The following is a 22,950-nucleotide window of genomic DNA, read 5'->3' as shown; positions in this document are numbered from 1 at the left end:
GTATGGGATTAAAACGGGTGGGAAGGGGTTTGGGTTATAAACATAGGGAAACGGAGGGCTTGGGGAGCCCCCCCAAATAATAAAAATAGAATTCAGTGATTTTTTTTCTGATGGGTTTATTTCTGTAAAAATGCCATTAAACAAATGTTTTCGGTAAAATCACATAGAACGGCTGGGGAGCATGCTGACGACAGCTGTCCACTACTCAGTAGCCTTTTTATAGATAGCCTAGTATTTACTCCTATATGGTGGCAAAATAACTACTGAAGCATTTAAGTATTTAAAATGTCCTCCACCCTGGCCATTTTATTTTGTGGTGGGTTTTGCAAAGATCACAAGTGTTGGGTTTCATCAGTGAGGTGAATCACAGCTGCACCTCACTGATGAGGCCCAACGAGGAAGATTCCACACGGATAGTCCAGCATTTCAGTGCTGAACTACCCGCGTGGAAGGGATCAGACTGATATGCACATTGATATTTCACCTTTGTGAAGGGTACAGTGAGCTATAACGTTATTGTAGACACTTGTCACAGATGGCTTCAGGAATACTCCAAGTCTCATAGACGGCCAAAGGTTTTTATATGATTAATTTTCAGGGCTTAGGGCTGGCCTGCTCACGTCTATGAGGCACCAATCCTCCCCATGCCCCAAGATTACTAAATGCAGAATATTGACCCTTGTTCTGCCTTATACTGGTGGCAATGTACTAAAGGTCAAATGCTCTGTCTATTTATCCTACTGCAGGAACGCCTTAGGCTGGCCCCACACTATTCAGGTGTAGTCTAAAAATGAGTAGTAGATTGTGCATTTCAGACACTGCCTGATATGGTTCTCTTCCTATCATGCACACTTAATTACTCGCCCTTCCTGATGTTCAACTCTTACTGCTCTCCTTCCTTCAACTCCACCCACTTCACTATATATCGGCTGTCGCTCCGATGTCTCTAGCTCATGCCCACCCTGGCCCCCACCCCTTGATGTTACTACTCTCTCCACAACACTACTACTCACTCCTCCACACTACTACTACTAGTTCACCCGACCTTCTACTTAAACACCCTCTTTTCACTCACAAAAAATTCATATTCACTCCCGGTCTCTCTGTGGGAAAGTGTCTTTAACAAAGAAAATGCAGTACCACTTGTACTCACTAAACAACGGGTCACCTGATCTAAAGATCACCTCGACACCCTACTTCACCCATCCTCCTGCTGGTCTGTTGGTCTGCCACCTCCTCCTCCTCCTTTGACCTCTCCCAAGTAACCCACAGCTTCCTGTTTTCCAGGCTCTCTTAAACCCCTCCATGTCCTTCGGTTGGTTCTCTGTCCCATCGGGCCCAGTCTTCCCCACCCGGGAGGTGTTACATACAAGAAAACGTTCATATAGCCCTACTGTCAGGTTTCCACATTATGTATCTCACCTTTGCAAGGGCCCTAGTAAAATTAGACATTGTTTCAGGAGATCTAGTATTAGATAAATTCTGATTTGAGTGTTGTGAATTTTCATTTAAAAGTTTCTTAATATTCCTTAACTAAATTTCACTTAGAAAGATGAAACGCTCCCAAGCCAAGATGGTGGAGCACCTTTTCAGCAGTGATTGGTTAAGATTACTGAAGGCAGCATTGTATGGTCATTTGGAATGTTCATTTTAGTTCTAAACTGCCTTTCATTAAAGTTTTAACCAGAGTAGGTCATGTTCTTGTTTACTCCAGTGAATAAAGTTATAGTTTTCCACTATATAGTTGTAGACTACTTAATATTTTAGTTTTCATCCATCTCAGTATATAAACCAGTATTACCCAGTTATAGTGAGAAGATATCTGCAGAAGAAAGAAAGTTCCAAGAAGCATCTGATGGCTGTGTAGCCGATTATCCAGTTTTTCAAGTTAAAGACTAAGCTAAGTGATCATCTGAAAGTTTTCAGTGTTTGTTGTTAAAGACTCAACTCTTAATTTTCACTGGGTTTTTTTAAAACTGAATTTTTGGAACTGTTTAATGTTTAATATTTTAATTTTTTTGAAAAGTTAGGTAAAATTTATTTCTTGGGAAATGTTGACTAATCATTTAATAATGCATGCGGTTCGTTTCGCTTTGTTTCTAACTGTTAATACTTTCTTTTAACATTACTAACTAGTAATTATTACGGGCGCGAGACGTGAGCAGCAGTTAGCACGTATTGTTTACTTTTGATCGCGCACGTGTAGTGAAAAGGACCCTACAACGTTGTGCGTGCGTGTGTCGTGGGCATTTTGGAAATTACGTCGTGCGTGCGTCGCGGCCATTTTGGAAATTATGTTGTGCGTGCGTCGCAGCCATTTTGGATTTCCAGAACTATTGTATCTCCGTAACGCTTCGTACTTGAGACTTGAAATTTTGCAGATTTTTCAGTTGAATGTTTTTGTTCCCGAAGTAATCTCCTAACTGCCAAGTGGAATTATTCATCATCAAGCCCAACACCAGGTATTAATTTATAAATGAACATTTTCTTTTTTAATTCATTTTATTTCTTAAAAAAGAAAAAGGCAGTAATATTTTTTGGGTTTTATTTTAGGACAAATATTTGTGGGCTAAGGAAAAAGAATTCAGTGAAGAAACGAATTTTGAAGAAGTTCTTTTTCGGAATTACATTCAAAGCTTGGCAAAGAAAAGACATTCACAGTAGTCTGCAGTCCATTAGAAAAAGCTAGAAGGAATTAGCCTATCAGCTACCAAGCCTAGGCTTCAGGTAATTAGAACAGAGTTTTAAGCTTTTAGTCTTGTTAGCATTAATATTTAAAAAGATTGCCTTCTCATTTTAGGTTCTCTACAGCTTAATACAAAAGACATTCCTGTGAAGACAAACAGACGTGCCAGAAGCAAGAGTTCCTGTGTTTGTTTGTTTATCCATTCCCCTTTCCCCTTGGGTTTGCCTGTCCAATAGTTTTATAGTCACTGGATTGTTGGGCTGGCAGGCTTAGGGGGGGTCTGGAGGGCCAGCTTCACTCCTGCAGGATCTACAACAACAGCATTCTGACACCTACTCCCTTTTTCTATTCAAGCCCATCATTGAACAGCAAGGGCGCTTTTTCTTAGACAATGTTCATGTTAGGGGGATCTGCCTGACTGCCCCTAAGAGAAGTCCCGTTTTATTTTGGAGGATTTTATATCCCCAGTGGTCTAGGCGGGCAGAGGCAGGCCTATGATGCATAACATTACAAACAGCAGCGTAGTAGCTCCAACTCCTCGTTGTACCGTTTGTGTTTCATCAGCGTCTTTTGCCTGCTGGTCGCGCAGGACTGAGGGGGTTTTTGAGAAATGGTTTCAACCCATCTAGGCTCTACACTTACTGTGAGGGGCACATTTGTATTTTAAAAAACCTATTTCCAAGAGGCCAAGAAATACTGTGACTTTTAGTGTTGGCTTTTGGATCCTGTTGGACTATTTTAACTAGTTTACAAAATGTTGGAGCCCGTCCACAGAAAAGGTACATGGATCAAAAGTGTATGTATTTTAACAAGTATAAATGTGAAAGCTACTAACTAAGGGGTTTAAGAGTTTGGCTCTTTTTGGTCCATCTACTGTGCTGTATATACTGTCCTAATGGATTTCCTCTTCCCACAGATTCCTCAACTATGATATTCTATCTCCAGAGCAGCTGATCTTCGAAACAGTTTCACCACCAACTGGCGAGGTTCTGCATCTGCTTCAGTCGATGCCTCCATGGGCTCTAAGACGGGTGTTATTTCGCAGCTAGGATATTATTAAGGCGCCTTGCCACATGCCATCAGTTCCTTTATGTGCACACTGTTGCGCCCAGGAATGCAGTTTTTGAAATAACTTGCTACTGAGCCATGCAGTATCCTGTGAAGGTCTTGGGCTTAAACCCTGTGCGGAAAATTAATGTCTGCCTCCGAACCCTAAAAGGATGTTTGTACTGTTTGGGGGAGGAAACACAAACCCCAGGATTGCGGATCGTAGCAGTTCATGCATCCAAATACACTCTAGGAGCATGCCGCAAAGCTATTCACCTTTTACAAGGATGGCAAAAGGGTTGGTAGAGTTTTTTCAAGAGCTTGGAGCGGAGGGAAGACGAGACTTGCTCCCCAACTCAGAAGGGTAAAAAGAAGCACCACCCTAAGAGGACCTACTCCCCAGGACATTCCTCTTTGCACCATTCTTTTTCATCGTTCAAGAAGAGAAGTTACTGCTCAAGAGACACCTCTGCAGATGTGATTCCGCAGATGCCGTGTCGAACCCAATCCTCCCCTCCAGATGAATGGGAGGCATTTAGGCTGAAGGTGCTTGGCATCTTCGTCAAGGACCATGCAGCAACAGTTTTGTTGACCACCATACCAGGAGAAGCAAACAGACCACTCAAGGGACCGCAACCACATGCGTATGATATAAAGCTCCATACGTAGAAAATTTGAGGAGGATGTCAGACATTCATTCTACTTGGGTACAGATGGCACATATACAAGACATTTGCTTGATAGTCACCCTCCAGACGAAAGATAATCTAGGTATCATTGACAGTTTTGGAATATGGCACCCAGATCCATCAGAAGTTCATCTAATGATTTAGTAAAAACGAACACTGTAATAACATAACCTACCGTTTTTGGTTGGGAGACAAACTCGCCCAAGTGGGCTCTGCATACCTTTTTACATACAAAGAAGGCAATCCAGTGGCAATCCAGTTGATGGGACACCCCACTAAAATGATGCTATAATGATGCTATAAAAAGGAAATAATCCAGGGTGTCGAAGGTAGTAGATAAGTTCAGGAGTGAGTGTTTCCATCATCAGTAATTATAGGTTACCGAATACCCCCGAATTCTAAACAAATTGGTTTGACTTTTTCCAGAATTGTATTGCTAATAGAATTTGACTCACTAGGCAGATCTGTCTAAAATCTTTTCAAAATAAAATGTCTGGCATGGGCCCTTCCAAATTGTACATTTTTGGGTAGTCAACCAATGGTTTAAAAGGTCTAAAGCATTGGAGAAAAGAACTATTTTCGGTCTACTCTCATTCATTTTCCCCTCTGAGATTTGCACCAAATAAACAAGTTGAGCACCAAGCATCACATATATTCCTTTTTTGGGTTTGGTGTAAATCCATCCAGTTTGGACAGAACATAGGTTTCCCCCCAGTACAAAACTGAGTTTTAGATCTCTCCCATGGCGCACTGTAGCACTGAGATCTTCAGAATTGAAAATCCACAATTATTTTTGCAGCTTGATGCGATCTACTTGATTATTTAAGATCCATCACCCCCTTCCCAGATACCTGTTCAGCAGCATAAGCACTCAAGTACTTGCCATACCCTCTGGCGAGACCAATCAGAGCTGCGCTTTAATACAATTTTAACATTTAAATAAATGGAACGAATGAACCAAGCAACCCATTGTCACTTTCTTCGGATAGGCTGTGTTAATACAGGCAACTGTGCTGACAAACGGCACAGTATGGCAACATGTCTCCTTGCAAAGAACGCCTTAGCGTTGCACATCATTTAGACTTCACCTTTTTGACTTACTTAGCTTTAGTTTAGGAGAAGCCATGTCATCGTCCTCGGGGACAGGCCCAAGTTCTTTTCTTTTCTCTTTCAGGATTTTCTCCAGCAAGTATGTATCATTGTACACCTATTCATGAAACAGTGAAACAGAAAATTACATGATTTGATGTTTCTGCATAACCTGTTCTACATTGCTAAACATGCATGTTATCAAGGTGAAGAGGAAAAGATTTGATCCGAAAGCCCTGCGAGTACTGAATTTTAAGTGACACCTTAAGTGAGGCTGGCCCAGTGCAGTGAGTCGACTACCAGAGCAACTGATCAACAAGGCTTCCAGTCTTGCTTTTCTTTAATACATGGGCTACAGATCGAAGGACTTTCAGAAAAAAGTACTTCCAAGAAATAGTATTAGAATGGACATGCATGACAAGTCAAAAACTACGCGGGTGTCCCCCATAGACTGGTTTCTCTCTGCCCTGTGTTCAGGAGACAAGTGGAACTGCCACAGAACAAGGAAATACGGCTCCTCAATTTACTTTTGTTCGTCATGTGGTAGCAATTGCTTAGCACTCAAGGGCAATTCTTAGGAGAGAAGTAGAGTGGTTCCGAATACAGCATAAGACATGTACCATTCAACAGGGAGACATACAAATGAGGGCGTTCATGGAAATGGTACCTTCCGATTAACATATAGCAATTTATGCATATTACAGCAAAGTAAACTTTATGAACAAGAGTATTTTGAGGATTGAAAGACTGCGGCTAGCTGTGAATCGGATATGCTGAGTACTGCTCAGCCATTGCTACCAATAGGAAGAGTATTGTGAGGATTGAAAGGCTGCGATTAGCTGTGAACCGGATATGCTGCGGACTGCTCAGCCATTGCTACCAATAGGAAGAGTATTGTGAGGATTGAAAGGCTGCGACTAGCTGTGAAGCGGATATGCTGCGTACTGCTCAACCTTTGCTACCAATAGGAAGAGGTTTGTGAGGATTTAAAGGCTGCGACTAGCTGTGAACTGGATATGCTGCGTACTGCTCAGCCATTGCTACCAAAAGGAAAGCCAGAGAAACCTTTGATAGAAACTCACTTGCCCAGCTATTGGTCAGTTGCACACATTCCCTGAACAAAAGGATGAGGGAACTGGCTCCCGTGGCATACACCAGCATTAATCCCACTAACAACAAATCAGTCCATACAGCCAACAGAGCAAGTTTATTAACACAGGAAAAAGGGCATCTTTGGGACACTTACCGCTGAGAGACTTGGGTCCCTCGGGTTATGCGCCTGAAGAAACCTTGGATTAGAACTTGCATGGATTAAAAGGTTAGTAAACGAGTCAGGGGGGTGGGAGGTTGAACAGGAGAGCCAAGGGTTCTGGGCCTCTTGCCAGAGTACCAATTCAGGACAGGTGCCTGCCACCTACCGGTTTCTAGATTTGGACTACAACTCCCATAATCCCTCCCCATTGACTATCATGGTCACACACCTACTACACACCTGACTGACTTTGGCTAAATTTCAGATCCACCATCAGAATTCTAAATTCAAGTCTTTAACATTCATTCTTTAACATTCATTCTTCAAAAAAATCAGTATTCCAGGTCTAGAGGTTTTCTCTGTAATTAGGTCAAACACAGATACATCGGAGAAGGCCTACCTGGCACCCCTCCTCGTTATAGTGCCTGGCATTCCGGAACATTAACCTCAGGTCGTCTATCATGCTGTCCTCGCTGGAGTATTTGCTGCTGCGGATATTGTGCTCGATTGTTTTCAAGTCCATTGGCTCAGAGATGATTTTGTAATAATCCGGGTAGTCTTTCTTGGAAGGTTTTACCATGAACAAGTCGCAGAGTCTTCTGCCAGACGCGGGATCGCGTGCCTCCAGCATAACATTGAACAGGATCTTCATCCGCTGCTTCCGAATGTTCTTTTTACTGTTGGAGAAACAAAGAATCAAATAAATCGTTGCACTGAATAATGTCATTTTCCACTTCAGTGGCTTAATTAGAAATTACTGCCTCAACAGGTTTGTGCGTTCCGTGGCCATGTTGGTGGTATTGTAGCTTGAATGGCAGATACCTACTTTTGACCCAACATCTCAAAATCTGAGAAAATCTGACAGCGGGAGGGAAAGGGGTGAGGATACAATATCTTAGCTGAGAAGGAGGATGATGGCATCCAGTGTGGAATGAAGGCAATTCGCAAAAACTTTCAAAGTGCTACAGTGCTGGTCCAGTCAGTTTACTTATCAAAACAAAACACTAGAGACTGGCAACATGGTGAAAATGACAGGTTGAGCAAACAATTTGCTGCACCACTCTGCAACTTTAGCAAGCCTATTAATGCCGCTGCCCATAAACCAGACAGCATTTGGCAGTCCCCTTGAATCGATAAACGTCTGGGTAGATCGATAAAGCAACTCTAAGGCATTGTGGTGGATCAGAAGAAGACGTTTGCAGTATATGTCTATTAAATAATAGGAATAAGGCCCATCCGTCCCAAACACTAGTAGGTATTCCCTACTTGTATGAATAACAAAAAGGTGTTCATCAGCAAATGTTAAAAATAATGAAACCCGCTGTCCCCACTCTAACCCTATCTGGCCCTACAACTAATCTAATCATCTAAGGTCAGGAGAATGACTCTTCTCCTGATGGTGTAATGATCTTCTTTAACTTTGAGTACCCAATCTTTAAATAGTCTCTAGTCACCTGCATAGGAAGTCTTGTAATTCTCTCACAATATATTTGATTTCTCCTCTGTCTTGATGTACTGTCCTCCATTAGTCCTTTGATGGATGGACTTGGCTCTAGCCCATTTAGCCTGCTGTATTTTGGTCAAATATTCTGTCATAGATTATGTACCTTTTCTGTCTTTTATCTCGTAGGCATCTCTTGCCTTTACTTCATATATTTACTCACACATAGGCAACACTCAGACTTTCTTGCATAACCAGGTCTCATCCCCTCTTCCTATAACTTGATCCCAGTTTTAATTACCTCTTTCTCAGGACCACTAAGGATTCTCTTCAAAGGCTATTATAGTACAAGTTTCTTTACAATCTTCATTCTCGGATGTAGGAATTGGGCTAGCTGCCTGTGTGTTATCCAATCACGTCAGAGCGGTCTTATGCAAACTCCTTGTTTGTTATGAGAGTTTTGTGATGTCCTTGATGAAACAGAGCAGGAGAACCTCCTCCCATCAGGCTTAAATCTGCAAGATTGAGATTGAAGTAGGTGCCTCCATTACATTCAGAAGAGGTTTTCCTCTGTCAGAAAAGGAGAATGAGTAGTTTAAGACCATCGTCAAGCAAATCTGGCAAAGGTATTTTATTTTTTACTCAAAGTCACCACTTGCATGGACTATAGGGGGTTAAACAAATCACTATACAGCATAGACATCCGATGACCTTGAGTTTGGGTATGCTGGCTCAAATCCAGGGGAACAACTTCACGAAATTGGATTTGCACAGGACTTATCTAGTTCATGGTCGAGAGGGAAACAAGCGAAGAGTGTATTCCGTACCCGGTTTGGCCTCTTCAAATATCTAGTTATGCCATTTGACCTGTGCAATGCCCCGGCAGCCTTCCAGTTCTTCCTCAACAAAATTCTACACCATTTCCTGGATGTGTTTGTAATCATCCACATTGAAAACAATCGTATGTTTCGCGACAGAAGAAAAATATTACAGGGGTGCTACAAAAAGTGCAACAATCTTTTGTAAGCTAAGCTGGAACAGAGTTCAACCCGCAGGGAGGGTGTGGCTTTCTTGGGATTTGACATCTCACACAAAGAAAAGAAAAATGGCTCAAGCAGGGAGGGAATGACCCATGCAGTCTTTTGTAAATCAGATGCAAAGCTTTCGAGGATTTGCAAACTTTATTTGGTTTCTCAAAGCCTTTTCTCATCATTTGACTCCAAATTCACACCTACGTTTAAAGTGGCCAAGTTCCTCTGGACATTCGGAGCAGAGGAGGCCTTTTAGAAAAGTGTTTCACCATTGGAACCATTCTTCAACATCCAGACATTAAACAGTCATTCTGCATGGAATGGAATGCTGCCAATATGACAAAGTAGGATGTGGTTTCGCAGAGGAACAGGAAGACCGAGCATTTGCTTCCGGTTTCTTTTAACTCCAAGAAGCTGTTTCCCGCAGAGATGAAATAAACCACCACAGATCAGGAACTGTTGGCGATTAAGTAGACTTTTTTGGAATGGGGAGATTTACTTGGGGCTAAGTATACAGTGATGGTACTTCTAGAGCTTCTCAATTTACCATTTCTGAAATCTGCTAAGACCTTGATGCACTGTCAGTTAAGTCAGTCAATGTTGTTTACAGAGTCGACTTTGTCATCAGTTGCAAACCAGGGCAACTAAACAGCAAAGCTGATGTGCCCTCTTGTCAGCTTCCCGGTATGTTAAAGGGACTTCCTGAAATAAGATGCGCTAGGAAAGATTTTTCTTTCTTCTGCTTTTCCTCTACAGACATCAATGGGTACCACACCATTTGCCGTTTTGTAACTTTACAGACTTTTTGGAAATGGGCAAAGACTTTTTGCTTCACTTTCCCTTGTGGGGCTTGTCTATTTTTGGGGGGCTGGTTGGTGCCTATGGCTACTGGTGCCGCACAGCGCTGTTCTCCATGGTAAAATTCTCTGTTTATTTTCCCCTGCACACATCACCTTTTGTGAAGTCACGTAGAGACACATTGTATCTCCATAACTTTGTTTTGGCAACTTTATGGTTACTTGCATGATGTGGCCAAAATGGGCCAGAGGTAGTGGATACCTTTTAACGTTTTTCTTTTTTATGGTCTTCTGCAATTTTTATCCTACACTCTAAAACGTTCGCACCGCAAGATGCCTGCCTGTCCTTTGGCTACCTTGTAGTTTGACATTCTTCCTACCATGCTGGGCCAGATTTTCCATACATGGTAACCCTGTTTCTAGGAAAAGCACCAGCGTTTGCGGGTTAAGTGGCGGCCTGTGTGTGTAACAGGATGAGAGGACTCTGTGTGGATCAAGTCCACATCCATGCCAGAAGAGTCTGTTGCTGGGTAGATGTGGTGGCCATAAGCCGTCCAGGATGAGACAGCCCCTGGTAGTTTGAAATGTGCAGATGCTAACCAATGGTAGGTGGGGCGCAGCAGCTCCAGTCCAGATCCAGGACATAATGGGACTGCTGCAGCCTTTCAACAGATCATCTTTGGAGTCATGACCCCTACAAATGAGTGCAGCTGATGACCTGCACTAGGTCGTTGGAAGCCAAGCAGCAACACCCACTTCACTTTCCCAGCGAAGCACTGCCTCTTTGCAGATATCCTAAAAACCTTTATCAGTGCTTCGACCACGGGACTGGTGGGAACAACCAGCCCAACCTCTCCTCAAAGATGCAGCTATTGGAATTTCTTCGAAGAGTCCTGGAACCATCTTGTGGGCTGGCCAGACGTCTTCCTGGGCTACTTCATTGCACTTGAAACACTTGTGTATAGGCGCGTTACAAATGCCATATCATATCATTGTCCCGAGTTGAGACTTGAGCATCTGAATCCTGAGCGTATGTAAAATGCAGCATTTCCCTGAAGTTGCAGTTCTACACCACAAAGATGGGCCCTGCAGGACCATTGTCTATGTTTCTGCTTCGGGGGTCGTTTTCCACTGATCGCCCTCTGCATCATGTACAGAGAGTCCTCCGATGTCATCGCCAGAGAGGCCACCCATTAGCCATCAACTTCCACGTAGCCAGCTGTCCAGAACCGATCCATCAGAGCATGGTTCCACAATCTAGTGAGACCCAAAAATCAAAAGCCTGAAGAGACCCCTGAAGCAAGAGGGCCCTAGACTTACTTCCACGGGAGCAGGAACAAATGCAGGGAGTCCTACAGTGGTCTGAGTGAATCCAAGTACAGGGGATGAGAAAACTATTTTGGACCCCTGCCATCTCCATAGGGAAGTATGGGCGTAAAGCCCTGGCCCTACGTCTCTCTTGATCAACCATAAGCTGTGGTGCTCTGGGCAGGTGTCCTCTCCTGTGCCTGCTCTAAAGTGGGTGAATATGGGGAGGTAGTGCTAAGAACCTTTCTCCAGTGCCTATTTAACTTTGGGACACATACAGACTGGCTGTTGGCTCTGGTCAACACTTGTTCAGATTCCTAAAGAGCATCATAGCCTCCTGAAAAGGCTCAAGGTGGGATTTATGACTAAGCGCACTAGACACCCTCTTTTCTAGGTAGGGAAGGACATTTTAATGATATACCTTAGTTTTCAAGGGTTTGTATGGTGTTTCTAACTCCAGCATTTTCAGCCTATTAGTTCTCTGACAATTGCTTACCTGGTTCTATCTTTTTACTCGCTTGCTGTGCTACATTTCCATTACCAATTCAAACTGTATTATAAAAGTGAAGTGCCAGTGTTCTTAGCAGGGTACACCAAAGTCAGAGTGATTATGATAAGTAGTGAATATGACAGTATGTTACTTACCAGTGCTTTTTCATTGCCATCATTTATTTTCATACATTTTGCCTCAAACGTGTATTAGGAGGGCTGTGTGTGTGCTCAACTGAACCCTTCACCACTCTCATGCCACCCTAAGTGGCATGAGAGTGGTGAAGGCATTGCTGTTCGTCCAAACTTCCCATTTAGAGCTTGACTAGAACCTTAGTGCTTGTCCCTGGTCATCAGAATAAGGGGGCCTCTCAGAATTGTCAACATAGTGGATTCTAAAAATCCATCTTAACAGGCTTCTGATCTATGCAGAACACTTCTTGCGAGCGGCCACGGTCAGTGGGTTGGATATTTCTGAAGTAAGTCAAAACATGACTTTGGCTGAAATGTGGCTCAGTGGCAGCAAAGACCTGATTCATAGAGTTAAGCATGGGCTTTTGTATTGTGGTTGTGGAATTCCCACACCTAGACCTGTTGGTATCACTGACCCCATGTTAGGACAGTTTTTCTGGAGCACAACTAACCATACAACTGAGAAAGTACAAAAACTCCACTCTTAGTATAAGGCTGGTCCACCTGCATATTTGGTAGTGTAGACCGAACAGCCAGGCTCATCTTAGGAGGGAGAGAGGGCTGTAGTTTGGTACAAAGAAATTGTAGCATACATATGGTCCAAAGAAACACTAATAACAGTATTGTTAAGATGGATTACTGAACTTTGACCTGGTGGGCAGAGGTTCAGGAGGCCAGCCTAGTTTCTTGGAACAGGGTAAACTTCTGGACAAGCCAAACTATTCAAGGAAGCATTGGCGGTGGTCAAGACTAAGTCTCAGGAGGGGCAAGGGTGACAAAGACCTCAAAGAGCACACGCAGTAAAAGACACTACAAATCCTTCCCAGTCAGGTGCATATATATTAAAAATACATGTACATTTATTCAAGGCATTTGAACTTCAACACAATGTAATTATTCAGCAGTAATACATTAAACAAATCCAACACTACTATACCAAATAAAAACAGTACCAAGTGGCCCAGAGGGTTAACAGCACAGAATGGGTCCACAACCTAAAAGGGAAGGAAACAAACAGTGCAGATAATCTTTAGGCAGCTTATCATTAAATAAACCCTAACTGAGAGGCAGTCCAGTCCCTGCGTAGAGAGGAGCCTAGCGCTCAATGTACTTACAAATGTTGGTGCATACGATAGTGCAGAAGGGCGAAAACAGGGTCTCTTGCAGGAGCTGTAACGTTTCGCCATTAATGCGGCATCCACGTGGACAGGAATACGAGAGTCACCCGTATTGTTCGTAGGCCGGCGCACGCAATAGTCGGTGAGATGCTAGTGATAACACTGTCTGGACAATAGTGTTTTTGCCACTAATGCGACATTCATGCAGACAGGAAGATTACAGTTACTGTTGATGTTTGTTTGCGGCTGACCTATGCAATGGTCACGGGCATGCTAGTGAAAACATGTTTGCGGTATATGTGCATTACGCTAGTGCTCCCTCTAGAGGGTTTTTTTACTCTAAACGCATGTATGTAGAGTTCCGATGGACCAGCAATACAGCATTAGTTGCTTTTAAGCTCACATGTAGAAGGCCGCACTGTGACTATCATGATTTCCGCACACAGATGCGAGATATAAACAAGTGAAGGTCTCACATATGTGAAGAACGAGGAGTTGACTGGTTTGCTTGCTCGCCCCAGCATTTCGAGCAATTTCCATGGATGCACGGTGACAGGCATATATGCCGATATGGTCCTGAAAGGAATTTAAGAAATGCGCAATATTTTGACCACTTAATTAGACAAAAAAAACACTGCAAAGTAAGTGTTACTTTATTTACAGTAATTGAACAGGCAACTCTCTTGGGCCCACAGTCCAATAGATGGTTTCTATTCCCCCGATTGCTCGCTGTCTGTTTCCTTACAGTGCAGTTCTGCTGATTCTATGTATGCACACTAGATGCATGTGTGCAACATCCAAGAAAGGGTACCAAGTGAGGTGGACATCTAGCCACACAGGTAGCCCAGACCACAATAGAGGAAGTAAGCTCAATGGGGTCACAGTCATTTTTTAAAATGTGGAATTTGATGTGTTGCAAGATGGAAGGAAGTGCTTCATTCGCTTTGTCCCTCTGGCTTTTTTTAGGCTCTTCCTGTTGTGGAATTCATGACTAGAGCATTCAGGATCCACTACATAGTTTGCATTTTCCTCCATGAATACAGCCTGGAGGTGAGTGTGAACATATTTAATCACGTAAGATTTTTATGCACAGTATATAAGTGCCACTGTTAAAATAAAGAGAGGTTGGTTGGTAATTTAGTTTTCTGTTTGTGTTGTGTGATTTTTTTAGAATCCTCTTGGTCTGAAGACATCTTCCATCTGACTATGTTGTAAGGACAAGGCATAATTTTCGCCCCTCCCATGTCCTGAAGAAGGTCGGAGTAACTATTAGGCTAAATGGAAAAGCTGCTTATACCGACTGAAACATATGTAGACTTGTGTTAATAAGCTTTTGTGCAATTTAACAGATATACACACTGTTAGTTCTATCTGGCTGTGAAGATTTCAGATACCAATTGTGTTTTTTAAGAGGGCCTCACTTAAGAGATTACCTGTTTGTATGTTAGTGTTGACATTGGATGTGTGTGAGTAAGAAGGTCTATTAAGGTGGAATGAAAATGGTGATGTCAAATGAGAAATTTATTGTGATGGAGTATAGTACTAGTTTTGTGTGTGTTCTAATACATTTATTTTGTGTACGAGAAATATATGGTAGTAGTGTCCTTCCAACCTCATTGCCAAGGTTATCTGCCTGGAGAACCTCTGGTGTTACAGGTACCCTCTTATTATATATTCCCAGTACTGACTGTCTTTAAGGGCATGTCCGTTTACCCAGAATAAAGTGAGCGAAAGCCCTAGGGAGTGCAGCAGAAGGCTGTGCTCCACTGGCAAAGTCAGTCTACTCTATGGTGCTTAAACAGCAGCAAAATGTTGAGGGGTACACAACTGGAGGGAAAATTACACATAAATGGGAAACTTTCCTAAAAACTATGTATTTAAAAAAAAAGTGTTTATTTAAATACAAGTTGGCCAAGAGGAAACTTGGGAAAATAAGTACTATCACATTAAATAACCACAATTATAAAAATAAAAATCAATTTAAGTAGACGGAACAACGCATAGAGCCTGTTCAGAAAACTAACAGTATTTCTAGGGAAGTCAGACATTATCCAACACATTTAGACTAGGACAGCCTATTCATGGGGAGTAACACCATCAGTTACTTTTAGATTACTTTACAGTAAATCAAGGGTAGTCAGTCATGCAGTGACACTTAAGGAATCACCTAGTAAACCAACCCTGTTACTAGGATACTTTTCTGAATAGTGGAACAAAGATTCAAAGGAACAGTATAAACCTATAACTACATTCAGGATAACAGTTATATCAGGTGAGTAAGACCTTATGGTGTAATATACAATGCCAGTTGCTTTTCAGATCAGTAGAGCACAGACTAAGGTAAGCAATAAAGTTCTACACTAATTTAGCATTGCACCAGGCAGACCAAGCTCAGCTACACCTACAAGACACTTAAGAATGGCGCACAGCTATTCTAGGCAGATAAAACCAGAGGGTGTAATATACTATCACAGTTGCTTTTCAGATCAGTGGAACAAAGACTTAGGTAAGCATTAACTCTAACTTAGTTTATGATGTCACAAAGCAGACCAATGTAAGTAAAACCTACAGCACACTTATTACGAATTGTACACAGCTATGCATGGTAAACAACCCCAAGGCAGACTTATTCTAGACAGGCTAAACAACAAGTCAGGGTAAGCAAGGCCCAGTTGGTAACCATATACAGTAATATTCTGAAAGAAATAGTTAAGTGAAGCCAACAGCATTACCTTTGTAAAGAAGCATAACCAATTCACAGGTGAGTAAAATAACCTTACATATACTTTTCAGAATGGCAGAACAGATTCAAGGTAAGTAAGAACTTGTGTAACTGCACACTCTCAGAGGGGCAGTTACCAACCAACTCTTTCACAAGTAAGTAACTTTTAAAGACTGGTTATACTTTTCAAGACAGAATCCTTTTCTTATCCAGTCCTTTCCTAGTCTATGGCATGAGTTCACTCAGAGGCAGAAGAGGGACCTTAGTGGTCTAGGTGCCAGCTGTAGGCAGCGAGAGATAGGGTTCAGTTGAAGCAAAGAGTTCCTGTGGAAGTCTCTTCAAAACAAGTATTTCACTTTAGAGTTAGTTAGCGTCCAGGGACTTCCGAGAAGACACCCTAGGAGGAGTCCCGTAGTGGGCCTGGGCGAACTGGATGAGAGGACTCCCAATCACATGAAATACCCCAATGCTACACAGGAAGCACAAAAGGCTTAAGGTGAGTAATACCCCAGCCAAAACATACCTCAGCACAGAAGAAGAGCTTGCAGCATGGGAGACTTCGGGGTCTGCAGCCAAAAACCCAGCCGATTAATTTCTCCTTATGAAGATAGGACACTGGAAGGGATTTTTTAGCAGGGATCAATGGGGAAGGCTCCAGGAAAGAGTTTCTTTGCAGCTGGACGCAGCTCTGTGTTTTTGGCTCCCTTTTCAGGAGCCAGGAGAAGAGTGAATATTGCTGGTTGGATTCTCATCTCTAATATGGTCCAGCATTCTGGTGAGGGGACCTCAAGGACGCAAAAAGTGTCTCTGGAGAGCCAGTAGACACCAACTCGGAAGACCATGCACTGCATGATGGCTCGAGGTCCTAGGATATTGGGGTAATGCAGCCTGCAAGGTCGCAGCACGAAGTGGGATGGCTCAACATGTAGATCTTCCGGGGTCTCGTGTATCCCATCAGGTTGTGGGTAGTGGCTTGTCGTTTTCAGGACCCCCAGGTCAATTGGAAGGAAGGGTAACAGCAGGCTCAGGTTACTAAGCAGGCTCTTTGGTCGCTGTAAATCGCTACACCCGTCTTTTCTTCATCTTCCTCTTCGGATTCAGCTCCAGTGGTCGACTTGTCAGAAGCTTCCATGATTGTAGTATTTATCAGGAACACCACCACAACTTCTGCAAACTTTCCCTGCAATTTACAGAAAGGGGTGGTCTGGCTGTCTAATCGGGACATCCAGACTCCCCCCATTCAGGCTGAGCTCCTTTCAGGCAAGGTGAAAGACAAAGGGCTACAGAGTGTTGGACTCCTCCCTCGCATCCTGCCTTCTCAGACGCAGGGAATACAAAGGATTCACGCCGAAGACAAACTGAGGTCGTTTCTGCCTAGAATCTTAGGGGAAGATCTCAAACGACTAGCAAAAATGGCAAATAAATAAGGTGCCCAAAATTTTTAAAAATGGTGGCCCTTCTACGCATTTCCAAGGCTGAATTAACAGCCTGCAAGTAAAAATAACTAATAGTCATGCAGGTAAAAGCACTGCCACCAGCCATTCAAGCAAAATTGCAATTGTAACACAAAGGTTACAGGTGACTAAGAAATTGGATACATTGTATACACCAGCACTCCATATATAAGGTGGGGTGTGCTGGCTCACTATATTGTATTTGTATTTATTTATTTTATTTGTCATTTATAGCAGTGCACCAAACCCTCAGGGTGCTAGTTACAGTAAGCAGGAATAAGAATAATTTCTTAACAGTTATAGATGCAGTCAGATTGGTAAGACAAATCAGGTAGATCCATAGACTGGCAAAGCTGCGTCTCATGGTGCGGGGGGCTACATCAGGTATACAGTTATGGTACAGCGAGTTTGGTGCGACAGATCTATGCACCATACAGGTGCATAGAGAGGCAAAGCAACGCCTCATGGTGCGGGGGGCTACATCAGGTATACAGTTACGGTACAGTGAGATTGGTGCGACAAATCAGGTAGGGGCATAGACCGGCAAAGCAGTGCCTCATGGTGTGGGAGGCTACATCAGATGAACAAGTTAATTACTCCATGTAACATTCTTTCGACTGGATGTTTCTCTCACTTATTCCTCATCTATTATATCTTCTATATCCAGCTTCAGCTGCTTTGGAAAAATAATTTGACAGAGGGCTCTGTGCGTCGATACGGTCCACTCGATGTCCCTCGAGGGCCTCTGTCTCAAGGATTATGTAATTCGAGGTGTATATGGAACGTGCAGTGCCCGGTGGCTTCATTTCTGTTTTTTCGTGTTTTTCTCGCAGTAGAACTATCAGCATTACTGTGGTTTAGACCATACTAGACTCTGAAGGAGCGTAAACTGCAATAACATGGAAATTCTACTGTGGGGTAGGCTGGAGGGGCGATGAGTATTACGTGGGAGGAACATCCAGTCGAAACAAAGTTACCATGGGTAAGCAACTTTTCTTCTAATGGATTAGGTCTTTCCACGTATTCCTCATCTATGATAGGCTCCCAAAGCAGTATTCGTTTTGGCGGAGGGAGTAAGAATTTTGTCATTAAGGATTGTTATAAACCGAATTTAGAACTGCTTTTCCAAAGCTTCCATCCTGGCGTAAGGTGTAATCAAAGGCGAAAATGTTTTGTAAAAGTGTGAATGGTAGAACAAGTGGCTGCATTACAAATATTTTTTATTGGAACCCCTCTTAGCAGAGCGCATGAAAAAGCCATGCCTCTAGTGCATGGGCTCTCAAGCATTGGACAAGGTTTGTTTAGTTACAGCCTGTCCCAGTCTATGACCAGTATATCCTATGAATAGTTGGTCATCTAGATGAAACTTTAATATTCTTGAAATGTAGAAACTCAGAGCCCTTCTCAGGTCAAGTCTGTGTAACCTTTCTGCTTCCTTGCCAGGATGAGGTGGTGGGTAAAAAGTAGGTATTACCAACTTTTGTCCCAGATGAAAACCTTAAGGGCGACCTTGTCCTATACAAAATCGTAAAAAGGTGGTTTAGAAGATAGTGGCTGCAACTCACTTCACCCTACAGGCTGATGTGAACGCTACTAACAAGATGGTTTTGAATGTTAGTGGTCTTAAAGTACATGAATAAGTGAGTCAAATGGCGCACACATGAGAAATTTCAAAACAAGATTAAGGTCCCAAACAGGAAACTGAAAAGGAATTTGCAAATGAGATGGAGGAAACACATTAGTGAGTCCCTTTAGAAATTGTCTCACCAAAGGCATTTTAAAATATGACGTTTCCTCAGATGAGCACTTGAAGATGGAAAGCGCAGCTAAATAACCTTTAATGGTTCCAACCTGGAGCCCCAGATTGGCCAAATGCAGCAGAAAAGATAACACCTTGGGTGTTTTGTATCTTTGTGTTAAGATAGATCTTAGAAAGCCTGCAGTGTTGGCGATTCCTCGACCTGTTCCACCTCATCCCAGGACACTATCAATAGAAGGTGCGATCAGTTTGTCTCAGGCGTTTTTGCAGAATGTAGTCAGTCTTCATGAACTTCATACTCAAGTGATCACAGATGCAAGAAAATTTGTTTTCAGATTCTAGCAGACCTTCCTTACCGATCTAGGAATGGAAGATCAAATATCTTATTGCTACCATCCCCAAACAAAAGGCCAAATGGAGCTGGTCATCCACGAGTTGGAAAACGTTATATATGCAACCTCAGCGCGGGAAACGGGAGGATCCGATTTGGGTGGTCGAGTTCAGGTATAATAACTTGGTTAACCCCTTAAGTGCAAAGGACGAGTATGGTCGTCCTATTTGCATAGACTTGCACAGAGGTCAGGATTTAAGGGGTTAACAACTCCACCTAAATTTCAATCTTTTGTAATCAGGGTTATCATACATGGTTCCAGAAAGAGGCGCCAACGGGGAGATATCAAAACCAGGACTTAAGAGTAGCCTTAATATTATGAGAGAGAATTTGAATACAGATATTTCTTCTTTGGTAACCAGCAATCAAATATTTAAACATTTTGTAAATCAGTTTCACCACACCAATCTGATTATTCAGCCGAGAGAAAAGGTTTGGCTCCCTATCAAGTACCTCAAGTTGAAAGGAAAAAAAAAGTTCAGCTCTCTATTTATTGGGCTGTTCGAAGCTGGTTGTGAAGTTCGATTTCAAAAACCAGGCTTGTGGGGATGATTTTGGGAGGCCACCCTACTATGGAGTACTGGGAGACAGAGTTTAACCACACCCACATCAAAGGTAGCTGAGCAGTAAGGCATAGTCTCAGGAAGAGTGCGAGAGTGGTTTAGGGCTATGAGTCCACACAGAGCAACACCAATAATCCCAGTTAGACAAATATACAAAAGCTGATTAGGCCATGAACATACACACTGAAGCAAGTCAAACATTTAGTCAAATATGATCACACCAACACTATTGATCATGTGCATACATTAACCCTTCAGAGAAATAGAATATGCATTAGAAATCAAAACACTAGTTTCCCAAGCTTTCAAAATCCAACCCTAAGATGATTTGGCGCCTTGTGCCCAAAAGTCACCAGTTACAAAGTAGATACTTCAAACAGAGATTTATTAAGAGACTGTCAATGCCAGTGGGTATGATTAACAGGAGACCCAAACAAATATAAAGTAAATCCCAGTCCTCCACCGACCCAAGTTAGGAAAGAGTGATTTAGGGACTGGACTTTATGTCGATGTAAGCCTATGGAGGACAGGGATGTAGGTATCTTAACTTACACCCAACCGCCAAGCTGCCTCCCCCAATCTCCTCCACATCAATTTCAAGCAGAGACCACAGCTAGTGTTTAAGAATCAGTTGGGTCACAATTGTCTGTACTTGGATCCGCTGAGGAAGGCCAAGGGTGCAGATGTCACTTTTGGGGTTCAGGATTTTGTTGGTAAATCCTAGTACTTCGTATTCAGTTGCAGACAGCTTCCATTAGAACACCCACATTAAGGAGGAGGAAGATTTCTGGAAGGCAGGCCACCCCAGAACACCTCCACGGATCGGAGTGTTGCACTGGGAGTAACTATGGTCAGACGGCAACAGGTGATCTTCAATGGACAAATAAAGGAGCACAGCTTCCACTCATGCAAGAAGGCTGAAAATGCAGGAGCAGCCATCTTGTTCTACAAATTGAAGATTCTTCCAAGTATGCATTTCAAACGACAGCGGTTGCAGCGAGTTAGCCCAGATGACGGGTGGAAAGTCCTTTGATTGGTCCAGGGACAATTGCAAGCAAGGGTTGAGACTGGTCGTTCCCGCCGGTCAAAGGGCCGAAGCACCAACAAGGGGTTTCTTGAGATAAAGTGGAGGGGCAGGGCCTTCACTGGAGTGGATGCTGGACAGCTTAAAAGGTCGTCCGTGGCTGCACTTATTCATAGGGGGTCTTGGTACCAACAATAATCTGTCGAATGACTGTAGGAGTCCTCCTCGTTTCAAATATTTGATCAGGAAGCCTGCCCAAGCCCACCAATAGTAAGAATCTGCAGAATGCAAACAGACAGTGGCTGTCGACTCTAGGACAGCCACTGGCAACAACATCTGCCTAGTGATTTATCCGTTTTAGGCTTAATCGCCTCTCCTAGTGAGACCCCAGCACTGGTTGCTGGCCTTCTGGACCCTTTTCTTGTTCTCCTGAATGAGGGGATCCTTTTAACTCTCATTCATTCTTTCCTGCTCTAAACCTGGGAACTCTGTCCTGTGTGTTTTACCTGATTTTATGAAGTCTGCTTCTCTCCATATCTTTTAAAGGCATCTGTCTTTCACTTTTGCAGCACACAATGTGCAGTGTTTCTGACGGCCCTTTGAGGTCCCCTTTTATGTTCTTTCATTCTCCTTAAAAACGACTGTCCTTAAGCAGAGAGGGACACCTTTTATCCTTCCTAAACTTTTACTTTTGAGAGATCAGTACTCCCTACTTTACATAGAGTGCTGAGGGGATAACTAGCATGCCCCTTCTCTCTGCTACTGTTAACCCTATAGTTATGGCAGTGGACGTGTTCTACTGACATTTGGCCAATTTTCCACCACAGGCTGTTTTTACCGTGCAGTTATGCACAAGAGGGTCACCTATGTTTTAACATGGTAGCTCCTTTCTTTTTTCGCCATTTCTTGTGTGGTTTTTCTTTGTTAGCCCTTCTTCTGCCATCTTGGGAGGGGGAGACCTTGATGTGAGTTTTGTCTTCGGTAGAACCCTTTGTGTAGCCCGCCGAGGCTCCAGTGTGTCTGAGGACAGGAAGCAGGGAAGGAGACCAAACCTCCCCTAACCTTGGTCTGCTAATGTGCCTGAATGGAACCAGTTCTCACTGGGGGGCTGGCTGTCCTGATCAGACAGCCACCCACCCCTTTCCGTGAACTTCACGAGAGTTTGCTGAGGAATTAATGGGAAATTCGAATAAAAAGTTAAGGTTCCTGAGGCAGAAGTCAAGTCGACCACTGGAACAGAAGATCCGAAGCAGAAGACGACCAGACACGCCGGCAGATCCTTTTGGTAACCGCAAAGAGACCACTGCAGTCCTGAGCCCGTTTTCAGAATGTACAGAGTAGCTCCCAAGAGGACGACTCTTTCCCTTTGGCTGGTGGGACAAACAAACACAATCTGCAGAATGAGCCATCCCTCAATATGCAGTGACCTTCCAGGGATACAAACCGCCAATAACAGGGGACAACTGACCAAATTGCAGTGCATCGTCTTCCCGTGAACAAATCATCTCAGGACTTTGGTGAGCTCCAGTTGGACCTCCAGAGACAAGCTCCTTCACATCAATGTCCCCTCACCAGAGTAAAGAACTGCAGAATGGAGGAAGATTGACTGGGCTGTAACCGCTCACTGTTGGAGCTTGTAAAAAGGAGGCAAAACCGCAGACCAACGTGGTAGACTAAAGAAACTCTCTCAACTGCTGCTGCAACATCCCTTCCAGAGTTCCTCTTTTCATCACCACGTGCTTACAAAGTGGGGATCTCAACTACTAGGACACCACACCTGCGGGCAGTCCTCTTTTCTTCTTAGCCTTTCCTCCCTCTCCACACCGGCATTTATGTGCTGCACTGTTCACCCGCACAGCGGATATGCCGTCAGTGTGCCAATGGCGCGCTTAAGGCAA

The 22,950-nt window shown here is 43.3% G+C and overlaps 1 protein-coding gene across 10 annotated transcripts in view; it reads right to left on the bottom strand.

The window, feature by feature from the left end:
• PBRM1 (polybromo 1) overlaps nucleotides 1-22,950 on the bottom strand; it is a 1,258,882-nt gene that overhangs the window by 820,558 nt on the left and 415,374 nt on the right. For all 10 annotated transcript variants that reach the window (XM_069643172.1, XM_069643175.1, XM_069643176.1 and 7 more), the window contains 2 exons: nucleotides 7,164-7,440; nucleotides 5,524-5,629 (listed from right to left, as the gene is read on the bottom strand). In XM_069643172.1, coding sequence (XP_069499273.1) covers nucleotides 5,524-5,629; nucleotides 7,164-7,440 — 383 coding nt within the window. The remainder of the gene's footprint in view (nucleotides 1-5,523; nucleotides 5,630-7,163; nucleotides 7,441-22,950) is intronic.

The sequence above is a fragment of the Ambystoma mexicanum genome, chromosome 2p (assembly GCF_040938575.1).
Source record: "Ambystoma mexicanum isolate Mex_15411 chromosome 2p, UKY_AmexF1_1, whole genome shotgun sequence".
In the NCBI taxonomy this organism is placed as follows: domain Eukaryota; kingdom Metazoa; phylum Chordata; class Amphibia; order Caudata; family Ambystomatidae; genus Ambystoma; species Ambystoma mexicanum.
The sequence above is the reverse complement of the archived record's forward strand: the minus strand, read 5'-3'. Positions and strand labels throughout refer to the sequence as shown.